At 46.5% G+C, this 24,627-nt stretch overlaps 1 protein-coding gene across 3 annotated transcripts in view; it reads left to right on the plus strand.

Annotated features, from left to right (window-relative positions):
* LOC144829404 (fibronectin type-III domain-containing protein 3a-like) overlaps positions 1-24,627 on the plus strand; it is a 618,864-nt gene that overhangs the window by 425,736 nt on the left and 168,501 nt on the right. For all 3 annotated transcript variants that reach the window (XM_078688524.1, XM_078688526.1, XM_078688525.1), the window contains one exon: positions 15,376-15,659. In XM_078688524.1, the coding sequence (XP_078544650.1) occupies positions 15,376-15,659 (284 nt within the window). The remainder of the gene's footprint in view (positions 1-15,375; positions 15,660-24,627) is intronic.

A 24,627-nucleotide genomic window follows, 5' to 3' on the forward strand; every position in this document is an offset into this window, starting at 1 on the left:
GGTGTTATTATCGTCTAAGCATCTTTCGGTAACAAAACGCCAGGTCTGGACTCAAATCATCCAATGTCTCCCAGATCTCAAAACTGTGTTAAGGGAGTGATCTGGAATTGAAATTGATACAGTGCAGTTCCTGGATATTGGAATTGTGATTTAAGTCTTTCTCTGGATATTAGACTTAAGTATCATGGCTTCCCCATTTACAGTGAAGGCATGTGAATGTGCCTTTCATCTCAGCGGAGGATGCTTTTGCGCAGACCATGTTTGCAGTTAGCTTATCTCCTATGGCTAAAAGCTTTTATCCCTTGTGAAGGAGAGGGGTTGTTTTTTGTTTGTTGTAAATGGGCCAGGGTTTCTGGCCCGTGGACCTGTTCGGGCGCCAACCCTCTTCCCCCAAGATGGTGCCCCCGCCAAAGGTAAGAAATCAGCCCAGTACTCCCTCCGCACAAACTGGAGCTCCCCCGGCGGACCAGAAAGTGAGGGACAGGTATGTAAATTATCTGCGAGTAGCGAATCTGTCAGTGAGTTGAATTAAAAATATTACAATACATTTAAAATAAGGTCTGTGCAAATAGCAATCCTAAAAACAGTTTATCAGCAGGGCTGTGCAAAAATAGCAGTCATTAGCAGCATAACATAGTTACTGCAGTCCAGCACCGCACTCAGCTGTGTATGTTATTAAGTGGTGCAAGATTAGTTTGGCTTTATGTACTTTAATTAGAATGATGTGCCTGACTACTTGCTTTACTATCTGTGTCTTCTATAGTAGGGGAGGTCTGTGTATAGTCATAATCTGTGAATAGTCCCGCCCATGTGCGGGGACCCCGGAGCAATCAAAATAGTCTCTTAAGTCGTCTTCTTCTGCAGTTCTGCAAAGACACTTAAGAGAAAATGAAAGACAAATAATGCAGACTGACATTAACAAGGCTACATTGGCCAGCACTTCATCTTGAAGTGAAAAAGATAGTCAAATAATATCATTAAATTTACACATTTTATAGAATTTCACCACACATAGAGAAACTCCCCTTCACAAAAATCCTTTGACATGATAGAGAGGAAGGGTTGGACAGACAAGCCTCATAGGCTGCCATTATGTGTCTGGAAAAGGGATACTGTGTCCTTAAGGAACCCTCCAGAGACCCTCGGTATCCCAAGATGCACAGCCAAAGGCAAGTTACTTTCAGTTCTTTTTTCCGGCTTCTGCTAGTAGGACCCTGTAGCATTGAGCTCTACCTTTATTGATATTACTTCAATTTTTGGCGTTTTTTTGATCTAATTAGTGTTTCATTCGACATCTGGGGCCTTCTCTTCCATTTGCTGCCTTTTTTGTGATGCTAGACCACCTCTTTCTTTTCGAAATGCCGGCTTTATTCGACAAGTGCCCTGAGTGTGGTAGGAAGAAGGCCAAGTCAGACCCACACAAAGTATGCATACTCTGTCTTCCAACAACACATGTTCCTGATTCCTGTGATATTTGTCAATCTTTCTCCAGGAGGACCCTGCGTGACAGGGAGAAGATCCGTCTTCAAGGCCTGGAGCAGAGAAGACATGAGGATGCAGGTGGTACCTCTGGGCATGGAGGGACTTTTTCTTCCTCCTCTGCCCATGCAGGGGCCTCTCGGGGGCTCACCAGTCAAGAGAAGGCCCAGAAACGGCACCTGTCCTGGTCCTGGTCCTGGTCGACGTCGATGGCTACGAGAGGTATGACTACCATATGCATCCCTTCAACCCAGGCCTCTGGGTCAAAGCGACATCGACGCTCGGCATCGAGGGAAAGGATGTTGAGACCTGGGACGAGGTCGACGTCGAGGACTTCACAGACGACGTTGACACACCTTTGCCGTCGTGCTGAGTCCCGAAGACATCGGTGTTTGCCATCAAGGCGACACCGCCGTTCGCCGTCAACGTCGACACGAAGGTCGACGTCAAGGAGAAGGTCGACGTCAAGGAGAAGGTCGACGTCAAGGAGGAGGTCGACGTCAAGGAGGAGGTCGACGTTAAGCAGAAGGTCGACGTCAAGGGGAAGATCGACGTCAGTGAGAAGGTCGACGTCGAGGAAGGAGTCGACGGCGCGGCAAAAGTCGACGTCGAAGAGAAAGTCGACGCCCAGAACAGTGTCCAGTGGACGTTCATCCTCTGTGGTTAGCATTTCCACATCAGAGAGTACCCGGTCGGGGTGGAGCTGGTTCTCTTCGTCAGGGAAGTCGACCTCCAGAGCACCCTCCCCGAGGCCTGCTTGTAAGAAGAGGAGAGTAATTCGGTCTCAGGACTCAGACTACTCCAGGACCTACTCACCTTCACGGCCCAGGACACCTATGCCTCCTCCTCCTCCTTCTCTTCCTCAACTACCTCTACCGCCTCCTCCTCCTCCTACTCCACCTCCTCCGCCACCAGCCCCTCCTCCACAACCAAGGCCTTTGATTCTGGCTCAGCCTCCGCCTCTTCCACAACCGCCTGTGCCGCGGTTCCGGCGGCACCCAGGAGAACAAGATCCCAGGGGAGACACCGCTCTCGCAGTGGGCGCAGATCTTTGACCAGATCACAACATCGTCGTCGTAGAGAAAGGTCACGATCCAGGAATACAAGGTACACAGACTCTTCCAGTGACAGGAGGTATTCACCTACATTGTCGGACTCCCCGCCTACGAGAGTTTTGCCAGTGGATGACATAGTTACGTTTCAGGACGTGCTGCTGAGGGGAGCAGCGAAACTGGGGTTAGCACTGACGGTGCCTACCCCGTCCACCTCTGTCATCTACGAAACGCTACAGCATAGGCACCTCTCTCGTCCGTTACTGCCTTTGGTGCCAGGGTAGGAGGATCCTGCCATGGAGCTGTTCCTGACGCCGGCCTCGGTGAAGTCTGCTCCATCTAGACTTCAGAAGAAGTACAGGCCCCCAGATTCAGATCCTGCATTTCTGAGAACGGATCCTGCACCGGATTCGGTCATTGTGACAGTGGCCAAGAAGCAACATTCTACTGCTCCTTAGTCTATGGTCCCTCCGGACAAGGAGAGCCGTCAAATGGAAGGTCTGCAGTAGAGCGGCCACTTCCATGAAAGCAGCAAGTTCAACTGCGCTTTTGGGTCGCTATGGGAGTCACTCCTACAATTCATTGAACTCTTCCCGAGGGACAGAAGGGAAGATTTTCAAGAAATCTTGAATGAAGGCATGATGGTTTCCAATCAAATCATCAGCGCGGCTGCAGACACCGCTCTCCTGGCGGCTCATGGGTACTGCCACAGGGTGAATTTGAGATGCCATTCCTGGTTGTGACTTACCTCCCGGAAACAGGAAGCGCAACAGAGGATTGCCAACTTGCCCTTTTCGGGTTTCACCCTCTTCGGGACCCATGCGGACGAGGAAATGGCCCGCATGAAGGCGGAAGTTGAAACGCTGAAGGCTGTGGGCTTGGAGAAGCCGAAGGAACAGTGGAAGTCTTTCCATCCCTACCAAAGACGCTACACCTCCCAGCTATTTCCAGTGCGGGCAGGGTCGCTAAGCTGGACAACAGCAGTAGCAACAACAACAATATCAGAGGCAGCCCTTTCAGAAGCGTCAGAGGGGCAGAGGCAACCAGCAGTCCGCATCAGGGAATAAGGGCCCGGCTGAGTCTAAGCCCTGAGGGATTACTTCCCCCTCTTTCTGTTACCCACTCCGGTGGGGGGAAGAATTCAGAATTACCCGGCAGAGTGGAGAAAAATGACTCAGGACAAGTGGGTGCTGAATATTGTTTGCAATGGATACAGTCTACGTTTTCTAAGCCCTCCTCCAGCTATCCCACCGGTTCGCTCACAGTACCTGCTGCGCGAACTTTAAGCGGAAGCCGATACCCTGTTACGATAAAGGGCGATAGAAGCTGTCCCTCTGTCTCAAAGGGGAAAGGGTCTATACTCAAGGTTCTTTCTTGTACGCAAAAAGGACAATAACGAGTTCAGGCCCATTCTGTATTTGCGAAAAGCAAACAAATGGATTCGCAGGGAGAAATTTTGCATGCTGTCCTTGCGCCACATTTATCCTCGGCTGCATCGAGGAGACTGGCTTTGCGCAATAGATCTGCAGGATGCGTACTTCCATGTGCCCATTGCAGAGAAACATCGGAAGTTTCTGCGCTTCCTAGCCGGCAACAACCACTTACAAGGTGTTTGTCTACCTGTACCTGGACAAGTGGTTGATCAAAGCCTCCACCTTCCAGGAAGCGCAATTGCATTTCAACACGACGGCTGTTCTGTTGAACCAACTGGGTCTGCACATCAACATGTCCAAGTCCGTTCCGACTCCTGTTCAGTGTCTGCAGTACTTGGGAGCCTCCATCGATACTCTCAGAGCAAGCGAGTGTCCTTTGGAGGAGCGGCGACTATCGATCCTTCGGAAGGCTCAGACTCTTATATCGTTCCATCAACGACGGTGAAGACAGTGTCGTCTCTCCTGGGGTCAATGGCTTTTTGCATCTTCCTCACACCACATGATCGAACGATCCTCATTGCTCCAGAGTGGCTTTGACAGTGGTGGTTCACGACCTGCTCCACCGGTCTCTCCAACCCCATCTGCGGCTTCCATGTCGGCCGGACCTTCTAACGAAGTTCGGGGGACAGATGATGCACCCCAACCTCTCATCGTTGAGTTTGGCGGCATGGCTCCTGAGATAGTACAGTATGGACACTTGAACTTGCCTGACAACTGCATGGAAATACTGAAGGAGGCTAAGAGACCATCCACCAGAAACTCCTATGCCTACAGGTGGAAAAGGTTCTGCATTTGGTGCACGTCCAAGAATGCTGACCCTACCTCCTGCAAGGAAGATGGCATCCTTCCATACCTACTGCATTTAGCTAAATCTGGCCTTAATTCCCATTCGATTAAGGTTCACCTCGCAGCATTAACTGTGTATAGGAAATGCCCTTCACAAACATCCTTTTTCCAGATGCCTGTAATTAAAGATTTTTTGGAGGGTTTGAAGAAGGTATTTCCCCCCGTTAGGCGTCCTTCGCCTTCGTGGGAGCTGAATGTGGTGCTATCAAGGTTGATGAAGGAGCCTTTTGAGCCTATTCATAAGGCTTCTCTACAGCATTTGTCCTGGAAGGCAGCTTTCCTTGTGGCTATATCATCGGCTTGCAGAGTGAGTGAGATTCAGGCTCTGTGTTGTCAGGAGCCCTATACTGTATTTCATGCTTCCAAGGTTGTCATGAGGACTCACCCTAAGTTTCTCCCTAAAGTGATATCTGATTTCCATGTCAACCAGTCGATCACGTTACCTACTTTTTTTCAACATCCTTCCTCTCCGGCGGAGAGGTCCCTTCATTCACTTGATGTGAGGCGGGTGTTGAAATTCTACTTAGATAAGACCAAAGACATTCGTAGGTCAGATCAGTTGTTTGTGAATTACGGTTCAGTCAGGACTGGCCTTGCCACCTCCAAACAGTCCATATCTAGGTGGATTGTGTCCTGTATACAACTATGTTACCAGAAGGCTAACAATACTCTAGGGGGTAAGCCTAAGGCTCATTCGACTAGAGGCAAAGCGGCTACAGCGGCTTTGCTGCGTAACGTTCCCATTGCAGACATCTGTAGGGCGGCTACGTGGAAGTCTGTCCACACATTTGCTAGACATTACTGCCTGGATTCTGATGCCAGGACAGATGCGCGAGTTGGGCAGGCTTCACTGAGGAATTTATTTGCTCAGTATCAGAACTCAGCAATCCTTTCTGTGTGGGGCTTGCTGGAGGTAATAGGAGGGGTAGTTGGCCCCCAAGGGTGTCCTTCAGGCAAACTACCCCACCTGTTACCTCCAGTAAGTCCCACACAGTGGGATTGCTTAGAGGTCTTCGGAGGCTACGTTCCCCTTTCTACACCACTCTGCAAACGCTCCTTTTGGCGCACTACTGGTTGGGGGCGAAGTCCACTTTGCTCCTGAGGGACCTTAGGGGCCAAGAAGCCCTTCTGGTACCTTCTGTAAGTCCTACATAGCAGAATGCCTGAGCGCTGGTTGGAGGCCCAGCCCCATTCTCCACTACTCTGCAAATGCGACTGCTAATTAAAAAATCTTAGAAATTCACTGAAAAAATCACAGGTTTCAGGGACATTATAGTTCGAAGTTAGCGTTTAAAAAACCTTACAAATTCACGAAAAAAAACCAGGGATGTTATAGTTCGGCTGACATTTCACTCGTACAAAGAAAAATACAGAGAAATTCAGCTGTTATAGTTAGCTGAGTTAACTAAAACATGCGCACCGCAATGCACTGCTTATAACCTCACATATTACATCACTCATGACATGGTCAGTGACATAACTCTCCAGAAGCACTGAAAGGGCCACACCCCAGGGACGGATCTAGCAATGTCCCGAAGTGCCCACCCCCAGGACATTGCAGTTTGCTATGGCATGGAGGTAGCACCACTCCCGCCATAGCAAACACTGCTCCACTTCCATGAAGAGGACCTGAATTGCTTTTGGACAGAGGGAGCTGCACGTTTGCACCTCTGTGTGTATATATATATATATATATTTTTCACTCCATTGTCCTCCACAGCCGCTTGAAGAGAGGGTCCCTGGTGCGCGTCAAAGGAACCGCGCTATTATAAATTCAAACACCCCTTCGTCAAGAAGATCACCAGGGACATCACGGGGTTTCAGCAGGTAATTTATTAAGGAAACTTGAAGCATGACCGGTTTCGGCTTGTGCCTTTTTCGAATGCCGCAGTCCTTTCAGCAGTGATGGCACCCACACATATATTTATATAGGCTCCTCCCTCCTAGTGGTGGTGGGCTCACCTGCAGGGGATTGTCTTTGCTCGTTTTCATGTAGGACTCTCCCCTACATGAAAACGAGCAAAGACAATCCCCTGCAGGTGAGCCCACCACCACTAGGAGGGAGGAGCCTATATAAATATATGTGTGGGTGCCATCACTGCTGAAAGGACTGCGGCATTCGAAAAAGGCACAAGCCGAAACCGGTCATGCTTCAAGTTTCCTTAATAAATTACCTGCTGAAACCCCGTGATGTCCCTGGTGATCTTCTTGACGAAGGGGTGTTTGAATTTATAATAGCGCGGTTCCTTTGACGCGCACCAGGGACCCTCTCTTCAAGCGGCTGTATAGGACAATGGAGTGAAAATTGTTTTGTTGCCGAGGAGTCGGAGAAAATCCACGGCCCGCCATTGCTCCCCTGAAGTGTTGCAAAGCAGCTGGTGTCATCAAGCACGGACGGGGCAGAGAGACGCTGACACCCGGTCCGGTGCTTCAGGTCTGCTACTTCGGGAGCGAGGGCTGAGTGAGGGGTTAAAAAGCAGCAATACACATGTTTTAAAATTGTGAAGCCCCACCAGACTGCAAACGGATTGCCAGCACGTGGTATTCTGGGACTGGTAGTCCCCTACATGAAAACGAGCAAAGACAATCCCCTGCAGGTGAGCCCACCACCACTAGGAGGGAGGAGCCTATATAAATATATGTGTGGGTGCCATCACTGCTGAAAGGACTGCGGCATTCGAAAAAGGCACAAGCCGAAACCGGTCATGCTTCAAGTTTCCTTAATAAATTACCTGCTGAAACCCCGTGATGTCCCTGGTGATCTTCTTGACGAAGGGGTGTTTGAATTTATAATAGCGCGGTTCCTTTGACGCGCACCAGGGACCCTCTCTTCAAGCGGCTGTGGAGGACAATGGAGCGAAAATTGTTTTGTTGCCGAGGAGTCGGAGAAAATCCACGGCCCGCCATTGCTCCCTTGAAGTATTGCAAAGCAGCTGGTGTCATCAAGCACGGACGTGGCAGAGAGACGCTGACACCCGGTCCGGTGCTTCAGGTCTGCTACTTCGGGAGCGAGGGCTGAGTGAGGGGTTAAAAAGCAGCAATACACATGTTTTAAAATTGTGAAGCCCCACCAGACTGCAAACGGATTGCCAGCACGTGGTATTCTGGGACTGGTAGTCCCCTACATGAAAACGAGCAAAGACAATCCCCTGCAGGTGAGCCCACCAGCACTAGGAGGGAGGAGCCTATATAAATATATGTGTGGGTGCCATCACTGCTAAAAGGACTGCGGCATTCGAAAAAGGCACAAGCCGAAACCGGTCATGCTTCAAGTTTCCTTAATAAATTACCTGCTGAAACCCCGTGATGTCACTGGTGATCTTCTTGACGAAGGGGTGTTTGAATTTCTATATATATATATATATATATATATATCGTCATACTGCTTTTGTCCTTGCTTGGAGACGCACACAATGAACAAGCAGGACCCCGTCATTTGCGACAAAGTCCTTTATTGTAGCAAAGCCAGCCTTCCTTTCCAAAGTATCTTTTGTAAAAACCCTACGCGTTTCGGTGTTTCATGCACCTTGTTCACGGTGCTGGCACAACCGTCTCAGGCAGCTTTCACGAGTGCTCCAGTTCAGTCATTTAAATAGTAATTACCTTCCCCCTGGTGGGCTGGCTCCGGTGCAGCTGATAACAAGGTTTGCTGGGACCTTGAGTTTTACCCGTGCAATCTCACCCCTCAGGGGGTTTTGCCAAAAACAGTTCAATTTGTGCAATTTTCTCTCACCCTCCAGTGGGTCTCTGGGAAAGAATCTGGTTGCATTTCGCGCTTTAAAACTTGTCATTCCGCTCTTGCTGAGATCTCGGTATCTCGCAGCAGTCCATAACAATTCAATGGCAGTGCAGTCTCCACGACCTAGACTGGCCGTTATTCATGTCGTCAAATTGTTATCAGCTACACCGGAGCCAGCCCGCCAGGGGGCGGGTAATTACTATTTAAATGACTCTGAACTGGAGCACTCGTGAAAGCTGCCTGAGACGGTTGTGCCAAACTTCCTCTCTCCTAATGCCCATTAGAGGGATCGCACTGCCCGAAACTAATGGGCATTAGGAGAGAGGAAGTTTCCTCTTTCCGAAGCTGCAGGGCACCTTTAATGAAGCCGGCCAAGTCTCATCCAAGGCTCAATGGAGGGCCGAGAAAAATTGTCCATAATTAGCTGCAGCGGAGGTATATATATATCCTATTAGTGGTCACCCTTCCTTTAATAAATAAAAATACAAAGAAAGGCCTAGTCCCTGTAACAAAGACATTATAGTTAGGCTGACATTTCACTCACACAAAAGCAGAGAAATTCAGCTGTTCTAGTTTGCTGAGTTAACTATAACTTGCGCCCCATGTCAAAAAAGAGAGCTGTGGCTGACCAAGGTTTGCACTCAAATTTCGCAGTAGGAAGAGTTTAAATAGTTGTGCAAATCACATCCGGGGCTAGCCACACAGAAGCTCCACTGTCTGGGCAGATACCAAATTGCATGAGTGAAGGATGGTGCACCAAAGAAAGAAGTCCGTAGTAAATATGGTAAGTAGAAAAAGTTCCTTTATTATTAGAAATCTTTAAAAGGCCTCAGCCAACGCGTTTCGTCCCCAACGGGGACTTCGACAGGGCAAAAAGAGAACGGCAATATTTAGAGATGAACCCAGGACCTGCTAATCCCAAAACAAAGTGTCCACGTCGTAGGTGAGTGAAGTTCTCAACTTAATATGAATTTAGATGTTGACGTAATCATAGTAAAGGTAGATCAACGCAGTTGTAGTAACACCTGAATCTGTCTGAAGATTTACAGAAAATGATAATCTACGTGCTTGGTCCTCGTATCAAAAAGAATAGCAGATGAGTAGATCAGGGGGCCTCGTATAAATAACACAGTCCCTGATTGATGGGATAGATGTCACGCCTGGACTGTAAGGTTGTTGAAAAGACCACCCGAACAATAAAGCCAGAGATAGAAACTGCAATTATGCAAAGAACAGCAAGGGGTAAAGGCATGTATCAGTCCTTTTCACAACTTCAATAATATTCTCCCCATAGTAAGGGAATGTCCTGAGTTCGAAGTAACTATCTTCAGAATGCCAAAAATTCAATGCACAGCTTATGACCTCACATGTTACATCACTCATGACATGGTCAGTGATATTTCTGCGGATCCACCTGCGAGCCCATGGCAAAATAAAAAACGCTTTTAAAATGCGGTGGGGTCCCCCCACCATCTCTGGGAGGGTCAGGGTATTCGTACCCTGCCTCCTTTTCTTTCTTTTTTTGCAGCACTCGGCTTCAAGCAGGGTCCAAGATGGCTGACAACCTTCCTGGTTGAAGTGTTGGCAGTCAATAAAATTTTAGTAGGATCCTCGAGTCCACTGCTAGTTCTAGGGCCCCCAGTTATCTATATTTTTAGGTCTCGCGACCTATCAATGCGCGCAAGCGCATTGAGCGGAGCGAGAATTCAAGTGCTCAAAATCCTCGTCAAACCAAGGGCTTCTTGCTGCGGTTTTGTTTGAGTTCACGTGAATCACGTGACCAAACAAGCACGCGCATCAGCCTCCCTCCCTCCCTCCTAATTGCATTTTTTCACGGCCGCACAGCACATCAAAGGGCTTCTCCCAGCGTGTGCTGTGCGGCTTCTCCTCCCCTAATTACCAGATTCCCCCATGTCTCCCTTGTGTGCTTCTCTCGTTGCTGCCTCCTTCGTGTACTTCTTGCTGTGTTGCTGTCTCCCTCGTGGTTTTCCCCCACCACTTGTGTTGTTCTCTCCCTTGTGAACCCAACCCACCCCCCCCCCCCCCGCCGCTTGCATTTCCCGTACTTGTCTTTATTTTTTTCCTTTATCGCTGTATTTTCTCTTTTATCCTCTTTCCGCTGCAATTCATTTTTTCTCACGTATAGTTTTCTTCTTTTTCGTTACATTCCTTTATTTTCCTTTGTGTCTCCCTTTTTCATAGGTATTGTTTCCTATCCCACTGTTCCGTCGTTCCGAACGCTCCCTTTAAGCATCTTCACGACCCTTCATTTGTTACTATCCCTTGCTCTTCAATATCCCGTGACGTACGCAGACATCAATCGGATCATTTTATATATATGCACGCTCCCCACAAAAACAGCACTTAATATCGCACGTGCACGGCTCTCTTCTCTCTCCTTTTGTGGGTGACTACCCCCTCACTGACCCATTAACAGCTCTTTCCTCCCTCAATGGCCCCAGTCTCTGCTTCCAGGTCTGTGCACTCCCCCCTCACCGCTCTCGCATCCTCTTCCATTATCTCTCCTGTTTAATGGTTCCATCTGCACTGGCCTCTCACTGCTGTCTCCAACTCTCAGTCCACTCCTTCCTTTCTCTATTCGTAGCACTCACTTACTCACCCTTTACATCTGCAGCCTTGGCTCTCTCCCGTACTGCCCTTATGGCTGCCTCCCGTTCCGCCTTTCCCGGCTTTCCCCTTCCACCTCTCCACCCCCTGCCTTGCCTTTCCCCCCTTCTGCTCTCTCTTGGCTCACTCCCCGCAGTCCTCCTGTCTCCCCACCCCTCCTTTATCTCTTCCCGCTCCCTTCCTTCCTTGGATGTCCTCCAGAAATGTTCAGGTTACTGCCTCAGCGTCCAGGGATGGTGAAAACAGCCATGAAACACTCCAGTTTGAACACTGCCAGGTCCCTGTAATGCAGGGCGTGCCCAGGTGCAGCCTTAGCCTGCCCCCTCGCACTGTCTATGCTACATTACCTCCTCCCCACCATATGGCTGGCCTGCTCTCGGATTTAGGGCTCTGTTGGTGTACGTCATCAGTGAGCAGAGCAAAGAGGCCTCCGCCTCCCACTCCGAGATTCGGGTGCTTATGTGACGGGCGCCACTTGCAGTGTGAGTATTTACTTTTTTTTTCATTGTATACCTGGCCCGTTCCTCTAGTGCCTCTTTGTTGACCTTTTTTTGTTTTATGTATTCCTTCTGCAGTGCAGGGTTGCTGAGAGACGGTCAGTAACTTGGCCGAAAAGTTAATCAAAATACAGGTTGGCATTCCAAACCTAACACTTAAATGAAACTTGACCCATGCGCACGTTCACAATTACAAAAGTATATATATATTTTTTTTATAAATGCATCTTGCAGGGAGCGTGTTAAGGTTTTGCAATACTGATCCACTGGTTGTACGGCTACAGGACCATGCTGCTATTAATTTCGTCATCTTTGCCCAGCTGGAATTTAATCTGCCCACTAACATTTGATGGTGTCCAATGTTGAATACCTCTGAGAGGTCCAAGCAAATGCTTGCTGCAACTCCTTTATGCACTCTAGTTTTCAGGCCACCCCAAATGGAGGTACGCGGCCCATGCCATCTCATGCCACGGAACTCAGTGACGTCATGATTCGGAGCCTCTTGCCTCAAGCCTCTTGATATCATGCCAGAACTAAGTGACCTAGGACGGCTCATAGATATCAAAGATGTCTGTGTGGTCCTCAGTGACACGATGGGGCTCAAAGACCTCATAATGTAGGGGTGGGGGACAGTCAAATGACAACATAAAGCACAGTGACCTCACAACGTACAGCATAGGGCCTTAATGTATTCTGCTTTGTGACATCCACGTACAATTCAGTGACACAGTAGGGTGTACTGACACCACTGTATAGTCTTAATGACACCGCAATACAGGCCTCTGTGTTGTCACAGCAGGGTTCAGCTGAACAACGGGGCTTGGTCACACCACACTGAACACGTCAGTGGTATTAAAACCTACATCTCAGTTACATCTCATTAGGATTCAGTGACCTGGCAGGAATCTGTGACATCACAGCAGAATTCAGTGGCCGTAGAGGTAGTCAGTGACTCAACAGGACTGGGTAACGTCACAAGATTGAGCTTCTTTACAGGACAAAATAGCTGAGTGATGTCACAGTTGAGGACTCTGTGGTGCCCTAGCAGGATTAAGTGATGTAGGGTTCAAACACCACAACATTGGGCTCTGTGACATAATAGCAGAATTCTTTGACAGCTCAGCGCAGATGTCACAAAATAGGTCAGTGACACTAGCAGAATTCTCTGACCCATCAGGGCTCAGTAGTATTTCTTTGGAATTCCTTGACAAAGGCAGGCACGATGACATCACAACATGAGGCTCAGTGGCATCAGATCCGTGTTACCAAATAGTGTGCACCAGTCTCGAGTTTTGTTGATTTATAATATATGGTTTATGAGCCGTAGATAAAAAATATTCTAGGAGTATGAACGTTCCGAATAACAATTCGGCAACACAGGTTGTTCTGTGCAGTAATAGAACATATGTCTATAAAAAGTAACGCAGTGTTTTGTGAAGTTTGCCTCTTCACCTCAGTCTTGTGAAAATCCTTTCCATCTGAGTTCGAGTCCTCCTATCTGAAATGCAGATCTCATTCTCCATGCCAAGGAAGTTGACGTATTGTATCAAGAGAAATTAAACATGGAGTCAGTGCTCATCTCCATGTCAGTTAGATTTGGACCCGGTAGTCACAATATGTTGTGCTGTGTTACAGCCCCTATCTGAACAAGCACTGGCGTTGCCAATAGGTTTCGCATTTGGAAAGTAGGAGCTATTGGTTTTGTAAATGACATTTTATATTTATATATTGTTATTGACAATGCCAATAACGATATATAAATATAAAATGTCATTTACAAAACCAATAGCTCCAACTTTCCTACTGCGAGACCTATTGGCAACGCCAGTGCTTGTTTATATTGTAATTTCTCTAAAACTACTTAACAGATTTACACCAAATCACAAAAAGCCCGCTTTCTGGACAAAAATCTAGCTTTTTGCCAAATTTGGTGGAATTCCGTTCATCAGTTCGGACTATAGTCTTGTTCAAAAAATGAAAAATCCCCATGGACATAACGGGAAAAACGCTTTTTGGGACCCCCCTTTTTTTCTCGGACCCCGCTTGAGGGATCACCCCGAAACTTTCTACACAGCAATTGAACCAAAAAAGGGGACGTTTAGTGAATACTTTGTGGACTTTTGTCAAGCGGCGCCAAAGTTATTGGCAAAACAAAAAACGTGTTTCCTATGGAAACTTTAGTCCTAACTATAACTACCTACTGGCGACTGCCAGTAGCGGATGTATATAGTTGTATATCATATTATGCTAAGAGTTAGGGTGTGCCTATACATAAGATCAAGCTCAAACATAGTTTACTGCAACAAAAGTTATAGGTCCAAATTCAGTCAGGCATACACTATTGCCTTAATGAAATGCAGACTGTTTCTCTGCATGCTGTGGTGTTGAATGAATAAGAGGATGTGGCAGGGCACTTACTGAAAAACCAGTCCAATGGCAGTAGGGAGATTTCTGTCTGCTCACAGTCACACTTACACTATTTCAAAGATCATATATAATAAATAAGTTGCAAGATCTATATTTACATCTTCAAGCAACAATGACTCACAATTGGAAGCCTTTGGAGCTAGAAAATCAGGAATCCATGACAAAGAATTGCTATTTACCTCAAATAATATGCCAAATCACCTCAAAATCCGAGAACACTGTTTCTGCTTTTTGAACTCTGAAAGAGTACAATAAAAAAAACATCCTTGCTGTACAGACACACAAAGAACACAAATAATACAGCACAGCTATAACTATATCATGCACAGTCACATGTAGTAAAAAATAATATGAACGCTTGACCATACATACAGAGGTCTGGTTTCACAAATCACACCCATCTCCAAAAGAAGAGAAGGAAAGAGAAAAAAAAAGTGAAATCAAGTTGGACTGTCCTGCTCCAACCTCTAAATGTCAGAATATGTACAGAATGTAAAACTAGAAGAGCTTTAGGCTGCAAAGCCATTGTTACAGGTAAGTAGCTTTCTTCTTTCTTACCCTTTAATGCAAGGTGACATGATGCAGCCTGACCTATGTTTTTTTAGCATAGAGTTATGCTTGGCTTCACCCGGAGGTATATTTCTGTCTCACCTCATGCTGTTTAGTGTATTATTCCTCCTTCTAAGACACGCTTTTGGAGGAATAGAGGAGGGGCTATTTCAAATTTGAAGAGTACACCCAATCATTATACTGTTTTATCAAATTCCAATATGTATGATCTACAATCATCCTATACAGAAAGCTGTAGTTGTTTGCAACTTTTACCCCAACATTGGCAAAGCCAAAAGATCTAGGTTCAACATGCTAAGCAGCAACTGTGAATGTCGATCATGCCAACAGCATCTCAGCATGCCATTATATGGGTTACTACTTTAAAGCCTCACCTTTTGGCTATGCCAGTGCTAAAGTTTTTTTTACCACATAGGTAGCATATAGTGACACTTTCTAACATTCGTTATGCCTGGATTCACAATGACTGTTAAACAAGTCCTTTGCTATAAGAAGGTAAATATATCTTGATTCTAATATTATGATTTGCCAGTACAGTCGCTAATCCTTGTTGATGTTGTACGTCAGCATTTTTATGTGGCCTTTTGTGAGAAGGGTTGAGCGAATGATCATCATCACCATGTTGATAAATGGGGCTGGCTGTATTTTCTGACTACTAGAGCCATTGAAACATTTGAATAATGTAGCCTTTCTTTTTATTACAGGCAGTGAATGATGCCGGAGTTGGACTGTTTGGTGAAATTGGTATGGTGACAACTCCTGTGTCTGTTCCTGCAGTAGTGTCTGTGTTGCATGTCGTCGAGGAGCAACAGATTGAACTGCCTCTCTATGCTCCATCAACCTGCATTACTCTTCAGTGGGCAGAACCGTGTTGTCATGGCATGGAGATTACTGGCTATATCATAGAATATAGGGAAAAACAGCTTGTAACAGTGGCTAATGTTACAACACATATTCTAGAGAATCTTCAGCCTGATACTCTATACAGGTATCTATCTTCAAAGTATTTTAATTTGGATTATGTTTGCTTTGTTGAGTTTGCCTTTTTGCCTACCCATTTTAGTAATATCTCTTAAAAAGGGACAAAACCGACAATGATGAAAGAGAAAGAATGATTCAATGTACTTCTCATATGTCAATTTAATGATGAAATCATGCCAGTCTGCTTGGAATTGTTACCAGAATTCCTGGCTATTCATGAAGAATTATGCAATCCAGGTTTTTTTAATGAGTTTTCCAGGCTTTTGTTCATGGATTAACAAAAGGGAGTTAGACTCACTATGCTAAAGTTGAAGGCCCCAGGAAATAATCACTCTGCATTGACTAGGAAGGCAGTATACAGTTTTTTTGCTGATTTTTCTAGACTTTCCCCCCTAATGTTGTGGGGCTGAACATTGCAGCAAAGTCGTTTTTCCACTAGCAGTGACTGTAAGGCTGTTCCCTGTGCCTCATTGAAAACTATGTTTGAAGCTTGTGAAGTTCTGAAGAATAATCTAAAAACTGTTGTATTTGGTGGGTGTAAGTTTTCCTGATATATGAGATGGGATGAAATGTTAACCAAGTAGGACAAACATGATAATAGAACCTTGAGTTGTAAGCTTCATATAGGTCTGTGAGAAGTGTTTTGTGCGTTTACCTATCCATCATATTCAGAGTAGCTCCTCTGATTATTAGAGACGCTTCAGGAGGGGCATGGCTGTGGAACGTTACCGCAGTCAATGCATGAAGCACAGACAGTTATGCTCCCCAAGTCAGGTAAGGACCTTTCTCATCCCAGTTCTTATCGGCCCCCGTCTATGTTGGGAGTAGATAAAAAAATTATATCTGAAAGAAACAGTTAGTTATAGATATCTTACCTTAGTTTTACCCCCAAGCGTCAGACTGGATCCGGAAATGTTTTTCGTCAGCAGTACCCCTCCGCGATGGAAGGTAGCCTCGCTCGACTCTGCATTTGGTGTCGTGGTCGTTGGGATGACGTCACGGTAGCTACTTAGGCGCCACCCTCGCACGCTGACGACAGTTCTTTCTTTTTTCACACTAGCAAGCACAGATCCGGAGAGAGTGGTACCTCCTGTCACTTTTCGACTGACTTTTTCTCGACTTTTGTGGACATCGTTTTTTGAGTCCATCGACTCTTGGTGCAAGAGGGATGCCCGCCTTCAGAGCTTGCGGTTCCTGTAACCGACTGATGTCGGTGATGGATCTGTTTCGCGAGTGCCTCTACTGCCTGGAGCGCAGCCACGACCCCAATGCGTGCTCCGACTGCCGGACCATGGCCTGAAGTCTTTGCAGGAGCAGTCCTGAAAGCTACTTGAGGCCCGACAGTCGGCTCCGCGCCGCTCGAGGTCTCAGTTGCGTAGGAGTATGAGGGACCGGTCGCGGGGCTACAACCATTCTTCATCCAAGACTTCGCACTCGGGGTCAGGTAAGAAGAAGCATAAGAAGAAGTCGAAGAAGCATCATCACTCTACGACTTCTCCACGTCCATCGGCCGATGCGACTAGGGATGTGGGTGATGCGACTGTGTGCGGAGCCCAAAGGGTCAACTCCGAGTTTCCGCCCCTTCCCGGGACCGGGAGCGACCCCCTGCCCAGCTTCGTCTGTTTTACTAAGCGATGCACGCCATCTTTGGGCAGCCCGACTCCACTGGCGCGCCTTCGGGCCCCGCGGACTCGGCTTGGGGCTCTGGGCCTTCAACATTGGCAGCTTCGGCTTTGGTGCCACAGGGTCCCCTTGGTACACATTTGGCCACCTAATACCTCCCTATGTTAAAAGGCGTGATGCGTCACATACATGACATTATTTCTCCCAGGTTGACAAATACAAAGTTGCACCCGCAGACCCCATTTATATCTAATGGCAACTCCCCCATATTCTTTAGTTGTATCCAACGCCCTTAAAAGGGATAATTCACAAACCACAGCTGACGCTTCACCACCCTTCTAAGCTAATTGATGCTTCAGGGAAACTAGGAGAAGCGGTTTACAAATACACAAGGCCTCTTAGCCAGATATGATCGTTCCCACTAGGATGAGATGGGTGGACTCCTCCAGTACCTCCCAGAGAAGCATAGGAAGAGAGGGAAAGAACTTGTCCAAGAGGGCAAAACTCATCTCAAGTTCCTCCATTAGGTGTTCCTTAGGCTCTTTGAATACCAGGGGTATTAACATCAGTGTCCTCTTATGCAGACATGCTTGACCGTGTATGTCTTGCTTCAAGCCAGAAGCCCAACAGACACTTTTCAATGTCCCCTTTGACGTGGAGCACCTATTTGGCCCACAAATGGACCAGGCTCTGGAAAAGATGAAGAAGAACACTGAGGTAGCTAAGTCCTTGGGTGCACTTCAAACACCCATCTCTTGTGGTTCCTTTTGTCGCTCCTCATATAGGGCAGATTCCAAAGCAGCATCTTCTGATGCCTCTTCCTCCTCCTACAGCCAACAAACTCATAACTCTCCCTCAAGAGGTTATTTCAGAGACACATACAAGGCTAACAACTCGAAAGGTCTGGGCAGAGGTGCTTCGGGGCATAGGTACTTCCTCATATGGTGCCTCAACCAACAACAAGCAGTGTCTTCCCTCTTCTTCCCCCGATCCTCTCACACCTGTTGGGGGTCAATTACAGCAGTTTTTCCCTTCCTGGCAATCCATAACATCTGATCAGTGGGAGTTGAACATTATCCAACATGGTTATTGTCTGGAGCTCATCACCACACCTCCAAACATTCCACCTCGCACACACAAACTCTCTAGGACATCAACAACTGCTTACACAGGAAGTACAACCTTACTTGCTCAAAGGAGCAATAGAGCCTGTTCCTCTTCAACATCAAGGGTCAGCGGTCTAATCCCTGTAGTTTCTCATTCCCAAAAAGGACGGTTCACTCCTGCTAATCTTAGATGTCAGGCCCTTAAATCATTACATCCTGTCAGTGTTTCCATGTGGCCACACTTCAAGACGTGATCCTACTTCTACAGCAAGGCGACTTTGTCAGCACTGAACTTAAAGGACTCTTACTTTCACATTCCAATCTATCCAGCACACTGCAAATACATCCAATTTGTCACAGCTGGCAAGCATTACCAGCTCAAAGTCCTCCCATTTGGGGTGGTCACTGCACCCCGAGAATTCTCCAAGTGCTTAGCGGTGTTAGCAGCACATCTACGCTAACAAAACATCCACGTCTTCCCGTAACTGTTGTATCACCGCTAGTACCCTCCCTCTGGGTCACAAACACACTCAGGTCACCAAAGATCTGCTCCATGAATTAGGGTTTATCATCAGTGTCCAAAACCTTACAAGTTCAGCCCTCTCTGGGGGCTGTATTCGACACACACGTAGGGTTAGCCTATCCCAATACAGTATGAATTCAACATTTACAGACACTGCTACCACAGTTTCAATCCAATCAACATTTAACAGTCAAAACGGTCATGCATCTGCTGGGTATGATGGCTTCATACATCAGCATAGTGCCACATGCATGATTGAACATACTTTCGCTGCAAGAATGTTTGGCATGACAGTGGTCTCAGTCGAAGGGTCCATTACAGGATCTAGTGTTGATAGACAGCCGTATTCATTGCTCTGTGCAGTGGTGGAACACTCGGAACCTGTTAAAAGGTTGGCTGTTCCTCAACCCTGTTCCACATATCATGCTTACAGTGGACACATCCCTCACAGGATGGGATGCTCACCTACAGGATCTGACAGTTAAGAGTCTGTGGATCACCAAACACCAAGGTCTCCACATAAACTTCCTTGCGCTTCAAGCTGTTCACCTAGAATTGAAAGTGTTCCTACCTTACCTGATAGGCAAGGTTGTCTTAGTCCAGGCGGACAATATGACAGCCATGTACTATGTACAAAAACTGGGGAACATGCTCTCTACAACTATTACACCTATCTCAGACAATTTGGTTTTGGGCGATACATCACAATATCCATCTGTTAGCGGAACACCTCCCAGGCACAGACAACGACTTTGGAAGGCTTACGTAGGGTTTGGAGAGGAACAGGACGCTGGCGGTCAAACAGATGTGTAAATGATAGATCAGTAAGTGATAAGATTGGCAGAGTTTTCACGGTGCAGCCAGTATGGGGAAATACCCTAAATCCCTCAAGGCGCCAAAGATGAGGATCCTTGGTGCCAGACAAACATATAGCAGGTACTGGGCATACGTGTAAGATAAACAGTACAGTTACTGAGGAATTCATACAAGATTGTAAGGTCGACACCGGTCGTGTAAAAATCACGTTGTTTTTATGTAGGTTTCTTTCTTTTTCATAAACATACAACGCCAGCCGACACGTGTTTCGTCAACAGGAGGTAACGTGTTTCATCAACAGGAGGTAACCTGTGACTCTTCAGGGCTGTAAAGGCGTAATTCGTGTGATCTAAGAACCGGTGTTAATTCCAACCCGGTCATCGGGTGAGCACGGGGCAGAAAGTGCGGACAGTCCGGGATTGAGAAAGTAGAGCACAGGCGGGTTCGTCTGTGCCGGAGCTATTTAGTAGTTAAAAGGTCGCTGCAGTGCTCGTGGTATTCACTTGAATACCACGAAGACGAGCACTGCAGCGACAGACAGCGCCGGGATGCTCCAACTGGAGTGGCCGTGCGCTATAGAAGCTCAAAAATAACATAACATAACATAACATAACCTCCTCAGCAGGTTGCGGCAACAAATCCAGAAGTTGGAACTCCACCCCCAAGTCCTCCTCCCCTACTTCCATGGGTGGGGATTTCAAAAGATAGCCCTGCTCGTAACAACAGACAATACAAAATGCCTAAACTTCGCCTCCATGTTCCCACACCCTCTATCCAAGGGCAATGCTTTATGGTTGAAGTGGTCAGGGATATTTACCTATGCTTTTCCGCCTCTCCCTCTTCTTCCATTTTTGGTTCGGAATCTCAGGCAAACCTCTCTCAACCTCATTGTAGTAGCTCCCACTTGGGCCCGTGAACTCCAGTTCACAACACTACTTGAGCTTTCCATAGTTGCCCGCAAGAAGTTTCAACTCATAACGGACCTTTGCACTCCATGGAGAAATCATACATCCAAATCCAAAGGAACTCAACCTTGTGATTTGGCTTCTGAGGTCATAGAATTCAGTCATCTCAATCTCCCACCTGAATGTATGACCATTCTTAAAGAAGCTTGCAGGCCTACCACCCTAGCTTGTTATGCAGCGAAGTGGAAAAGATTTGTCTTTTACTGCTGTAATAGGAACATTGACCCATTCAATGGAACTGAGCAGAATATTATTTGCTACCTTCATCATTTACAGCTCTTTGGCCTTTCCTACACTTGAATACGCTTATGTTTTGCTGCATTGGCTTCCTATCTACAAATTATTCTTTCAGAAAACAAGAGCAACCCATATCTCCATGAGAACTAGGTATTAAGTATCAACTTACAAGTGTTCACATGGAACTCATTTCAAAAACAATTTTGTGTTACCACAATTTTATTTTGCATTGATTTAATAAGGAAAAGATGATGATGAAGCAGAACATATCTGCCAAAAATTAATATAAACACAAATTAAATCAAGTAGCCCAATCATTGCCTTACTTACAACTCAATTCAGCCGAACTGAGTTATTTATTTATTTTAGTATAGTACAATACAAAAAGGAATTGTTCAGCAAGATTTATATTTTAAATCTAAACATATATTTTTGTTACGCATTAGATTCTGATAGTGGTGTTATTAAGACAAGGAGTGATAAAAAAGAAAGAAAGAACCCTAAGTAAAATGACCATAACCTGACCTAAAGAAATAAGTGACAGTTAAGTGACTTAAAACAGTATTATTTGTCTACACAAGGTTGTTGTAATATTTATGTTCGAGGCAAATGAGCTGCAGATCTCACACTGTGCATTAGATCGCCACTTGGTGTTGGGCTCGGCTGATTGCATGTTGTCGTCTTGGAAGAAGTCTTTTGTAGTCACGAGATAAGAGACTCCTCCCTTGGACGATAGTGTGCATGGGCATCGACTCCATCCTTAGATTGTTTTTTTCTGCCACTGGGTTCGGATGAAACTTTTCCGCTCCGGTTCGAAATCTACTTTTCAAGTACTTTGACACGTAATAATTTTCTTCAAACTTCACCAAACAACTTTCAATACCGATAAACATCGACTCGACTTCATCAGCTCGATTCCCGTCGTCGACGCGGGCCGTTGGGCCTACCACGCCATGAGGCCTACACCTCATGGAAAGGACGCCATTCAAAAGATGCCCCGAGTGCGGAGCAAAATTTCCACACAGTGACCATCACGAGGTCTGTAACCTGTGCTTATCGCCAGAACATGACGAATCCAGCTGCACAGCCTGTGCATCCTTTCGATCGAAAAAGACCATTCGAGATCGGTGGGCCCGGCAACGCGATATGCAGAGACCAGCTCCGGAACCGGTGGATATCTTCGATGAAGGTCCATGCGTCCCAGAAGAAGATTCCGATGATCTCCAGATCGTATCCGAGGCAGATGACTCTGATGACTCCATAACTTTGGGCCAACGCGTGAGTACCACTGCCCCTACCCCAGCCCAAACACCAAAATCGAAGGCAAAGGTCAACACTACGCCTGCGGGGCCCAGTCGAGACCGAAAAAATACTTCGAAAGCCCCGCCATCGAGCCCGGCTCCGAAGAAAATAATGAAGCCTTCCGGTAGCTCCATACCGAGCAAACCGAATGTGCCGATACCACCTGCTCCCTCGGCACTGAAACAAAAAAAAGTCCCGGTTCCAAAAGACACTCCAAAACCGTCAACTGTGAGCGACAAAGCGGCTTCGAAAACAAAGAAGCCTGTTTCCGATGCCCCGAAAACAGCTTCCACTTCGAAGCCGATACCCTTGATGCCGAAAGAGACAAACCCTGCTTCCGATGCTTCCAAGTCCACGGAACAGGCTTCGGCTCCAAAGACAATATCTTCTGTGCCGAAATCTACGCGAAAGGACTCAACATCAGCTCCTAAGGCTAAAGACAAGCAACAAACTGGTTTGGAATCGAAAAAATCGGCCCGAAGGCTGTGCCTCAAGAAGAGGAGCTTTTCCAACCAGATCCTTTACAAAAAAGGATCTACATTGATCCAGAAACAGGACATGTTTCCACTACATCTCACAGGAAGAGGAAGTCACATACAGCACCTACACTTCCAGTGCCTGTCAAGAAGAAGGACTCTGCCATATCTCCTATGCACCCTTCTTCTCCTGTATCTCCTTCTCCTCCTCTTCCCTTAAACATTTCACCTCAAAATGTTCCTCCTCATTCTCCACCACATACACCTCCTCAGGATGTTGATGATGAGTATAGCATCGAGGGAGGGAGAGACCCAGATGACCCTTTTCCCTACCCAACAGGTTCATCAGACTGGGAGTATCTAAACCCACAGGATGTACCAGATATTCCTGACCCACATACATATCCATCTAAATCTTCTCCTCCAGAAGACAATATTGGTTTGGACACTTAATTAATAGGGCTGCCATCTATCACAATGTCACCATGCATTCAGATGAGGCAGAGGAAGATTTTTTATTAGGCACTTTTGAACACTCCCAAAAATCTGTGCAAATACTGCCAATGATTAAAGAAGTCATTAAGCATGCACCAGAAGTGTTTAAAGATCCTGTACGAGCTAGAATCATAAACCCAAGGATAGAGAAAAAGTACAGAGCGACTCCTGGGGACCCTGCCTACATTAAAAAACAGCTACCCTTAGAAACCCTAGTAGTTTCAAACGCTAGGAAAAGAGCAAATTCCCAAACATCAGGTGAAGCACCACCTGATAAAGAATCAAAGATCATAGACGCTTCAGGGAAAAGAATAGCTGCCTAAGCTAGCAATACATGGTGCATCGCTAACACACAGGCCCTTCTCGCAAGATGCGACAGGGCTCACTAAGATTAGTTAGAGAAGCTCTTACAACATCTACCTGACCAATTTAAGGCACAAGCAAATGACCTCATACAAGAGGGTAAGCTTATATCAAATGCCTCCATTAAATGTGCACTTGATGTAGCAGACACTGCATCCAGAGAAATAAACACCAGTGTCCTCCCTAGACGTCACGCGTGGCTACGCATTTCAGGATTTAAGCAAGAAGTGCAAACTACTATCTTAAATCAACCATTCAACCAACAACAATTGTTTGGTCCAGAGGTAGACACAGCACTTGAAAAAATGAAGAAAGACTCTGACACAGCGAAGTCTATGTGAGCTCTGCAGTCCAGCCAAGCACGAGGCTCCTTTCGTCACTCCTTTTTTTTTTTTTTTTAGAGTTTTATATAGCGCAAACTAGACCCAAACCGAATCAGGTATCAGAGCGCTTTACATAGCACCAGTTACGTTACATGAGGACTTCTACAGAGGAGCCTCCAAACAAGCTGGAGCAGACAATTCAGCTTTCTTTAAAACAAATACACACACATCCTCCAATAGAGGATACTTTAGAGGAGGCTACAGAGGCAACAACACCAAGGGAAGAGGTCGAGGAAATAACAATAATTGAACCTCTCCCAACACAAAACAGTGACTTCCTTCTCCTTCCCCAACAGCATTCCACTCCTGTAGGGGGCAGACTAACACAGTTCCTACCTGTCTGGAATTCCATCACAACAGACAAGTGGGTAAGACAAATTTTCCAGTATGGTTACTAACAAGAGCTTATGGCTACCCCTTCACATATACCACCCAGACAGCGTCCAATGTTCACAGAACATCTAACGCTGCTCCAGCAAGAGGTTCTCTTATTGCTGCAAAAAGGTGCAATAGAGCTAGTTCCGTTGCAACATCAAGGAACAGGGCTTTACTCACTCTATTTCCTAATACCCAAAAAGGACGGAGCACTAAGACCAATTCTAGACCTAAGGCCTCTCAATCTGCATATACACTCAGCTCATTTTCACATGATCACTTTACAACAAGTGCTTCCATTCTTGCAACAA

The sequence above is a fragment of the Lissotriton helveticus genome, chromosome 4_1 (assembly GCF_964261635.1).
Source record: "Lissotriton helveticus chromosome 4_1, aLisHel1.1, whole genome shotgun sequence".
Classification (NCBI taxonomy): domain Eukaryota; kingdom Metazoa; phylum Chordata; class Amphibia; order Caudata; family Salamandridae; genus Lissotriton; species Lissotriton helveticus.